Source organism: Dromiciops gliroides, chromosome 3 (assembly GCF_019393635.1).
Source record: "Dromiciops gliroides isolate mDroGli1 chromosome 3, mDroGli1.pri, whole genome shotgun sequence".
Classification (NCBI taxonomy): Eukaryota; Metazoa; Chordata; class Mammalia; order Microbiotheria; family Microbiotheriidae; genus Dromiciops; species Dromiciops gliroides.
In genome coordinates, this window is record NC_057863.1 from 77,684,325 (window position 1) to 77,694,523 (window position 10,199).

The following is a 10,199-nucleotide window of genomic DNA, read 5'->3' on the forward strand; positions in this document are numbered from 1 at the left end:
GCCCTTAGACGCTAGCAAGGTCAATGACCATTTCTGAGATCTTGTCCAACCCAAATCTTGCCAATAAATAAAAATGTAGCCCTCATCCTTTGAACTCATAATGAATCAACACTGAAAAAAGGTATAAATTATACTGCTTCTAGAGCTATTCACATAAAATACTTTTACTATCTCTAGTGTACTGGAGGTATATCTGGTGTCTGAGTTGTAATACATTCACTAAATGGTGGTTCAAAGCCAGTATTGTTCTATTTTCAGGATCTAACATGTCTACATTCTTGGTTTTCTGGCCTTGTCTCTTTTCCCTGTTTGACCTCCTGTTTTTAGTGGAAAATCTCTACTAGTGGCAGCTTCCTCTAAACTGCACAATTATGTGAACAGTTAGGTAGTAAAGTGAATAGAACAATAGGCTGGAGTCAGGAAGACTCATCTTCATGAGCTCAAATCCAGTCTCAGACACTTAGGAGCCGTGTGACCTTGAGCAAGTCACTTAATCCTTTTGCCTCAGTTTCCTCATCTGTAAAATGAGCTGGAGAAGAAGATGGAAACTCACTCCAGTATCTTTGCCAAGAAAACCCCAACATGGGGTCACAGACAGTCAGACATGACTGAAAGAACAAGTACACAGGGAAGAGGCACATCTTTTCTTCTCACTGTTGGCTCTGTTTGGATCCCAGTCATCTCTTGTTTGTAAATCCTTATCTTGGAATGGGGGCTAAACCACAGCTACTCTGGTTTTTGGTTGAATCCTGATTTTTCTACATTCTGAGGTCCCTCTGCAGTCCCAACAAATTTACAGCAATTTGGACAATGGGACAGAATTAAGAGGGAATATTTAGTTCTGGAAGAATGTGGTGGAAAGTATAGTTAGTAGGAAGGAGTAGTACCCTCAGAGGGAAGAGGCCTAATGCTAATCCTGGCCTTGCTGCTGATCTGTCATTTCCTCCATACATACCCTCCCCTTTCCTCCTGTTGCCATGGTGATAACAATCTATAAAATAGTGACTGTCAGAATTCATGAAAACAAAACCAATAGCTTTGAGTCCCCCAGAGAAAGGAGCCAATTGTAATTATAATGGACTTCATTATAACCTTGATATAATAGAATTATCACATAGGAAATGGAGATTGACTGTGACTTTTTTCCTGTTCCAGATTACCTGAACCCTGTGGAAGAGAATCCTTTTGTTTCTCGGCGAAAGAATGGTGACCTTCAAGCCCTGGATAACCCTGAGTATCATAATGCCTCCAGTGGGCCACCAAAGGCAGAGGATGAGTACGTGAATGAGCCATTGTACCTCAATACCTTTGCCAACACCTTGGGAAATGCGGAGTATCTGAAGAACAACGGACTGACTGGGCCAGAGAAAGCCAAGAAAGCTTTTGACAACCCTGACTACTGGAACCACAGCCTTCCTCCTCGGAGCACCCTTCAACACCCAGACTACCTTCAGGAGTACAGCACAAAATATTTTTACAAACAGAATGGACGGATCCGGCCTATTGTGGCAGAGAACCCTGAATACCTCTCTGAGTTCTCCCTGAAGCCAGGCACTGTGCTGCCTCCTCCACCCTACAGACACCGAAACACAGTGGTGTAGGCCTATTAGTGTTCCCCAAGTGGAGAGACACACCCTCTCCAGTGTCCATGCCCCTCCCCGTTTTGGTCCCCCCTCTCTTTCTTTTGTGGGCTTCCTCTCCTTTCCAGGCCAGTCTTTTTGAGATATCCAAACAGAAGCTGTTAAGGATGCACTGAGAGAATGATAAGTCCTGTGCTCTTCTAGTTTGGAACTAAGAATGAAGGAAAGAAAGAAGAGAAAGACAGGAGGGACCTCACTCTTTTTGGTTTCTCCATATGGGGAGGTCAAGAGGACAGAACAGCCAGGGAAGGACCAGTTAATGTCACTTGACAGTGAACGCTGTCAAAATAGTTCTTGATTTTTAAAACTCAGATGCTATAGAGAAAGTCACGTGGTGTCTGTTTCTATCAGCAGGAACTGATGAACGCATATTCAGCATTCCTGGAAATCATAATGTAGTTTCCATTAGGAAAAGGACAATTTTTATATCACATATGATAGTATAATAATTGAGATTGAGAATCCAATTTCTGTAACAATTTTTATCCTGGCAACTGAAAATGGCTAACTCGGCTTTCATAACTATTTGAATCTCCATCAAAGTTATAAGAAAAAATTATATGATTTCTTGTCTTTAACCAGTCCCTTCATCTTAGCCCCTCTCCCCAATTTTTGACCCTTTTTTTTCTAATTGCAGAGATTTTTACATCAACGCTTTGGTACATGTCATTAACATTTTTATGTGTTGAGGTAATTTAACAAAATAGTTTAAATAAGAATTCCTCTTAGGATTGCAAAAATGGCAAAACCTCAAACATGCAAATTTTGAGGTTAAAAAGGAGGCCAGGACATAAGATTTATACAATTCAAATCTAGCTTTCATGACTTATTGTAATGAATATGAGACCCACATACATAAAATACATCTCCCAAAACTTTCACTTTCCCTTCAGTTCATTCTTGATAATAGTTAAAAGGCAATAGGCAATTCTGGGTCTGGGAGAGAAACCAAGAAACAGTTCCATGTGGTTCATGAAAACTGCTGATATATTCAGGGGCGACCCACCAAGTAATCTCTTAAACTGGAAGGAAAACACTGGATTGGGTGAGCTTACATACCTGGCAAAATGCTCAGGAATGTAGTTTGCACTTAAGCTATAATTTTATTTGTTCACATTCTAAACTCTTCTGGATTTTGAAAGAAGCAATATGAAAGTGACCAGCAAATTAAAATTATTTAAATATGTTTTTTAAAAGAATAATGATGAAGAAAGACTGTGGAAATGCCAAACCAAGTAAATTACATCTTTGGAACAGTATCCAGGGATTATGGGAGGGCCAAGCACATTGTCTACTTGTGACATCACAGCGATGTTATGGAGAAAGGCCACCCAATCCTCATGCTCCATATGAAGGAAATTGACATGAGCAAGACCTGAGCTGCAGTCCATGAAGTGTCTAGTATTAGGACTATAGTTGTTGAATTAGGAGTTAACTCTAGATCATAAGGTGGTATAGTATGTAGAAGGTTAAAAAATAATACAGGCATGCATGGCTCAGAGGAATTGGGATTAAAAAAAGTATAAATGATCATGGTGATTTTTTCTAAGCTTTGATTTTACTTTCTGACACACTGATCTTTTAAAAAAAACTTTTTCATAATGAATTCAGTTTTATTTAACCATTACGGTACCTCTGATTTGGAAAAGCTTTCCATTGTATCATTGTGAATTTTAATGCTAACTAGATGTGAGACGGTGATGGGCCTAGTGGCAGGAATAAGAACTTTAGATTCACTAGAAATGTTTTTCTTTGGGGTGTGAGTAAAAACAAAAATTCTACCTAAGATAAATAGAATTAGAGGTAAATTAAAATCTAAAACCCATATTTAAACAATGACATTGAAAACTATCTCTGATCTTTTAGACAGGGTTTTGGGACATTCCAGAGTAAAGGAAGGCCTTTTAAATAATATTGTTTGTATGAGTAAATTGCCTTAGAGTGGTCATTGAGTTCCTTCATTTGTACATATCTTGTTGGATTCTTATTCAGGGACTATTAACAGAGACTGATTTTTTTGTCCTCTGTAATTTGGAAAGAGTACCTTGTGATTTTATTCGTTGAACATGGGTAATCAAGACGATGCTGCCAATTATATTAAGTGCTACCCTTGCATTATGAACTAGGCTAGAGTAATATGAAAACCCTACATGACTTGGACTACCTGGACAAACTCAAGATGACTCAGAGCTAGTCTTACAACTTTGTAACCAAGAAATCAACTGTACAAATACAAATCCTGGTAGTAATTAGGGGACTTTAGCCATAAACCCCAGAAAGAGAACAGTCAGGCGTAGGAAGTCTTTCCAAGCCATGAAAAAGAGAAACAATGTTAAGGGGGGAATATAAATCCTTCCAGTATAGCACCAGCAACTAGAGTGGCTTCCGGGAGCAAAGGAGTAAAATGAGGGAATCCTCAATATTTCAGGGTTTACTAAGGACATATTAGCAGCCTTCAGCCCATTTATTTATTTTAATGATCTCTTAAAGAAAGAGAGTCTTCACCATATGGTTTATGGTATCCTTTTTTTTTTTTAATTCATTTTGTCTCCAGGTAGTCAGTGATAACTACATTTTCCTTATTTCCCTCCTTTTAAAAATGTGTTGCATAATATTTACATAGTATTTACCACAATAGTACTTGGTTATCATGAAAAAATGGTGAAGAAAATAATTCTTTTGTGGGTAGTAAATGAGGGTTCTGTTGAGGTGATAGGTAAGTAGTTGCCAGCAAATAAGAACCTTTCTATCCCACTGCCTCATTAAAAAGATCTGACCCTCAGATAAGCTTCAAGGAGAAGATGGATCAATAGTATACCACAGAATCAGAATTGAACCAAATAACTCTACATAATTATTATCCCTTAATTATGCCATCAATAGTCATGTTATTTTCTAAGAAATGTATCTGGATATGATATGCTGGGAATAGAGGGAAATATTTTATTGGTTTCCAAGATGGTGGCTTTTGACTAGTAGAGCAAAAAAAACAAACCCCCCCCCCAAAACAACAACACACACACACACACACACACACACACACACACTAACTGCATTTGGGATCTGTATTGTTCTCCTGGGGATCAGATTCCAGAGTATGGTTTTACTAATGGGAACTTTCAGATTCAGTTGTGTAAATTTGTTATATCTAAGAGTAAATTCCAAATGAGTGAACTTTTCAAATCTATAAACCTTGTTTGTAGATAAACCTACCTTGGGAAATCACATTTCCAGTGATGTAAAGCTTTGAAGATAAGTGGTTATTAACATGTTTGAGTAGCTCTTACTCTTTGAGAAACTCACTGCCCCTAAACTGTGTTAGGCCCCAGTGCCTGCAGAAGCATCTCAAAGACGTATGTATTCATACATGCAAACGTGTGTTATTTCTCTGTGGAAACAATTCCTTCCTGGAGTTTCCAATGGCATAAACAGGAGTTGTGGTTGTCAGACCAAAAGTTGAGCACCTTTTCCAGTCAGCTTCTTTAAACAGTAAATAATATTGAATGCAAAGCAGACAAAGAGTTATAAAGAAAGTCAAAGTTTAGTTTTTCCTTTCGTTCATTGTAAATGCCTAAAAAGGAAAGAAGACTCAACAAGTTATTGCACAGATAGATTTCAAAGTATAACATAGAAGTTGGCCCTACTGATTATACACACACACACACACACACACACACACACACGTATGCATGCATACATATATACATGGATATATCTACGTATATGTATATACATGTACGTACATGTGTGTATATCTTTAGGAAGAACAGAGATGCATGAGTACCTCTATATTGTTGGAGTAAACCCAGGAAAAGGATCTCAGAGTTCTGCTGCTAAATAAAGCTAGATCCTCTCTTTGCTTTCTGGAGCATCAAGGGTGAACTTTTTTTTCCTAAAGCCCTATAGGAAAAGACGTAAATACTGGTTTCCTCTAGAGCTATCTATATCTTCTTCTAAAACTTGAATTATTTATTCAGTGATAACTGTTGCTCATCAAAGTGCTTTATTCAGTCATAAGGCATTGAAAGAAATGCTCATGAAGGCTCATGAGCAGACCTGTTCTGGCACTGGAAGCGGTAAATATTTTCTCCAAGAAGTAGACAAACCAACCAAATATAATAACTAACCACAGAATACTTGATGAAAATAATAAGTGCAGAGGGAGGACTTCAGGCTTGGGTGAACACACAAACAACTGTCATCAGTATCCTTGCTTTCTGGACAGAACATTGAGATCTATTTAAAATGCTGAACCCATTGATAACTTGTTTATGGAGGGTTTGGGGGCGGGGTTTGGTTCTTGTTCTTTTTTTAAGGTGGCATACTAAAAGATACGTTCAATCACTGAAAATAAATGTTTTTGACTGGTTTTGTTTTCAAATCTCCCTTTCGACTTTTCTTCTTTTTTTTTTCATTTATTATCATGTAAATCCAGTTAGGGGGTTAAGGAAGAGAATGTAGCACCATCTCAAATAAAACTAACCTTTCGTCACTAACCAAGAGTCAGTTACAATAAAAAGTAACTTCCCTGGCATACCAGAGGATGGAGAAGATATGTGTGTTATGTGGGAGGTGGAGTATCTGTTACTTTAAACAAAATTTCACTCCCCCACCCAATTTGGTTCATATTCCTAATACCTATCAGTAAAATATGTATATTACTTGAGTGAAAACAGTGTGATTGTGCCCTCTCCTCTAAAATAAAAAGAAACAAAACAATGAAATATAATAGACCACCCTCTGCATTTCAATTGGATGAATAATTCATGATTAGCATTATCAGAAATGTTTGTTTTCCTCAATTTTCTGAAAGGGAAACCTACTGACAAAACCTTTTTTGGGTGTGCATGGAGATTGATGTACATCCAATTGAAGGATAATCTAGGATCCATAGGACATCCACATGAGGAGCCATGTTGAGCCAGTTGCTCAGGCAGAAATGACACTGGATAGATGTTGATTAGCTGAAAGCATATTAAAAAAAAGATGAATTGTAAAGAAAGCAAGTCCTTAGTATGACTAATATTGCAATGGAGCCAGCTCTTTCCAATCAGATTAAAAATAAATACAAGTGGTTCAGCCCCAGAGATACCTCAGTAAGCCTGCTCCCCACTGTAATAGCAAACCTGACGTCTGCTGTGTGTAGTCTCTCAGGCCAGAAACCCTTCTGTTTCTATGAGAAATTGTTAACATTGCCGGCTGTTCTGTGTCTTTTAATTAAAAGAAAATATTTCATAAAACTGCAGAAGCTGCAGATAGCCTCATTTATTTTTATAGAGCAGTGATAAAAAATAGGGCATCTTCCTCTCACATACATACATACATACACACGCACATGCCACCGATCCTTGTCCCTGGCCTGTGGTTATACTTTGAGGGGAACAAAATTTTCCCAAAGTCACGAGCTAAAAAAGACTCTAAGCCTCTATTCTATAGAGAAAGTCAGTTTTACCTCCACAAGCTTCCTCTGGAATTCACTTTTGATAAAATTAATTTTGCAAGTAAATGATCAACTTGCTAAAAATCACAGAAATTATTTCTACTACGGAATCATTTGGTCTCCAGTTTTAAAGCTCCTTTTTCATTAAAAACAAAACAAAACAAACAACTCCCCCCCCCACCTTTTCCTGATAGCCAGAGTTGTGGGAACTGATGTATATTTTATGCTCACAGGCCCTTTCTTTATACCACCGTGTGACTCAGAACAAAACATCAACCCCATTCCCCTTCCTCTTGGAACCTCTGTCCATTTTCTGCTCACTTTCTCCAACGTATTTTGTGATTCCTTTCTTGGCACCATCCTTGAGCCCTGATGATTGATCCCTTATAAGCCATAGCAGACCCTTAAGGTCCTGTACCTCACTTTGTGAAATATTGATCTAAGCTGTCCCCACAAACATAAGAATGCATTATGTAGCCAAGTACTTTGGCCATGGTTTAGGGGTTTTGTTAGTTGGGTTTTTTTTTTTTGTTGTTGTTGTTTTGGTTGACTTGTTTTTTAGCATTTCACTGAGAATTTCACAAAGTTACTCTGTATATCTACTATAGTTAAGTTTTCCCAAAAGGATAGATTCACACACCATGTCTTCTGCATAGGAATGTTAGGTGAAAGGCTGGTCTTCAATGAATCTTGCAACCCTTATAAACAATCTCTCTCTCTCTCTCTCTCTCTCTCTCTCTCTCTCTCTCTCTCTCTCTCTCTCTCTCTCTCTCTCTCTCACACACACACACACACACACACACACACACACACGCACACCGCTTTGAGTTTTAGTTTTCCCATTAAAAAATTAATTGGAGGTTTGATTTTTCTTTTAACCAACAATTAGACTTCATTTTCCAATATTTCTTTTTCAGTCATTTTTTTTTCTTCCAGGCCTCCAATTTTCTAGTGTTATCATATTTAACATCGTTCCAAATAGGGTGGAGTGGAATAGCAGATCTTTTGCAGAAAAAGATGAGGGGTATACGGCATTGAAAGGCATCTTCTAGTACTTTTGCCATCACGGCATATGATCAAAATTCATGTTCTATGATAAGATATCATTTTTTCCTACCTTTGTTCCTTCAAGGGCAGTTTCTCTGTTAATGCTCCAGTGAGCCTTATCCCAATAATCAAAACTAGTTCTTTTTCCTACAAAGTCATTCTAAAAAGGGTAACAAAACAGGGAAACATGCTTTCATACCTGGAAGCAAGTCTAACATGTCTCAAACCATTTTGTCATGACTCATTTCCATTTCTAATGCACAGATTTTTCTCCCTAATTCCCTAGAATTCTGTTCTTTTTCTGTTTCCTATAACATCAGGTCAGTTTTCACCTTTGATTTGCAGTGTTTTCAATGAAAAGGGTTTGCATATCCTCCCTTTTTTTTCTCCTGAAGGGAGATTCACTTGCCCTGTATCTTTCTGACCTCTCAGGGGCTTGAAGAGGGGAGTGAGAAAGCACTACCCAAACCACAGCACTCTGAAGACTGACCGACACCTTTTGGGATAACCACAGTACCCAACTGTGAACATTATTTTCTAAGTGTAGATATGTAAGCTGTTCTTTTAAAGTAAGGTACTCTGAAATATGTAGCATAAACTGGTACTGCTGTTAAATGGGTCGATTATTAAACTGAGCAGCTGTGTGTAGGCAGCTAACTTTGAATGTGCACCCACCAAAGGCTGGTGTGTCCACATCTCCATGCTGTGTGTACTAGTTGCCCAGTGTTTTTGCATGTTGCAGTTACATCCTTCACAACATTTTGGTAGGATTAGATCCCTATCCCTTACCTTAACTCCAAACAAAAGAGAATGATATCCAACTGAAGGCTAATCCATAGCACAAACAAAATATCAAGTTAGTCTTTTCTTCCTAATATCCACCCCCTTCCTCTTCTCAAAGCCTTTATAGTGAGATCCATTTAAGTAGTGAAGGTGAGACATTACCTAAAAGGCTGAGGGTATCCTTTATGTGTGTGTATTCATTTTCTAATGTTCTGAACTTGTCAACATAAAATAAGCCCTCACTCTCCTGAAATATCTTCAAGGAACAGAGATGTAGCAACAGCACCTTTTTGGGTAAGGAATCCATATTTCATTTAGAGCCCTACATTCAAAGTTAGCTGCCTTTTTTTTTGAAATAAAAATAAAATACTACTGTATGTTACTTTGAAAATGTGAATAGTATTTTTATAGCTTGTTAAAGACATGGCTAGTTGCATTTGTAAATAAGGGTAATGTTGCTTTTATTTTCTTTTGTGGACATCTTTAATTGGAACATAATTGTCTTTAGGGTTGATTTGTATATAAGTAATTGGCTTGTGATTTTTTTTTCTTTTGGGTTGGAAGGTATCATTTTGACATTCTGTGTGATTCTGTGTTTAGCACTATTGTGGTGTGTTCAATTTCTGCATTTGCTTACACAATAGGATATGCCGATTGTGTGTGGTGTAATGTTCTTTTAACATTTTTTTCTATTTCAGCTATGAAGGATTATGCACTTAACACGTACTAACTTTTTAATATTAGGCATATATTTTAGTATAATTCCCCCCTCTTCTTTTTTTTCCTAAAAAAAGAAAACACAGGTTCCCCCTTTTCCTTTTTTTTTCCTGTTGTTGTTTGAGAATGAGGGAGAAACAGTATCATTAATTTGTGTGATTTAGGCTCTATTTTGGTTCTTTCTCGAGTTCCATCTTTTGGATCTTGGGTAAGAGCTTTACTTGTTTAAGGCAATTGTAGAGTGTTACCTGCTTTGCCTCATTCCTCTCTGATCATCCCAGCTGAACAATTTGAAAACTGTTCTGCTTTTTTGTTACATGAATCTGTCAGAAATATATTTTTAATTTAATATAAATGAAATTCAATAAAATATGAAACAAATGTCATTTTGTGTGCCTGAAATTTGTAGAGAGCAGTTTGGGGAGGAAGAAGACTCATTCTGAATTTGTGAATATGGTTTCATTTGCGTCCACTTCTGCAAATCCCTTTAATTGTTCTCCTGGCTCAAAAGGAATCCTTTGGTAGTTTCAAGTGTGAGGCCTGCCATATGTTTTTTTTTTACCTTGCCCACT

General features: G+C 37.5%; 1 protein-coding gene across 3 annotated transcripts in view; it reads left to right on the plus strand.

Annotated features, from left to right (window-relative positions):
- ERBB4 (erb-b2 receptor tyrosine kinase 4) overlaps positions 1–9,971 on the plus strand; it is a 1,387,693-nt gene extending 1,377,722 nt beyond the window's left edge. For all 3 annotated transcript variants that reach the window (XM_043992847.1, XM_043992848.1, XM_043992846.1), the window contains one exon: positions 1,156–9,971. In XM_043992847.1, the coding sequence (XP_043848782.1) occupies positions 1,156–1,601 (446 nt within the window). In that variant the 3' untranslated portion in view covers positions 1,602–9,971. The remainder of the gene's footprint in view (positions 1–1,155) is intronic.
- Positions 9,972–10,199: the final 228 nt, after the last annotated feature.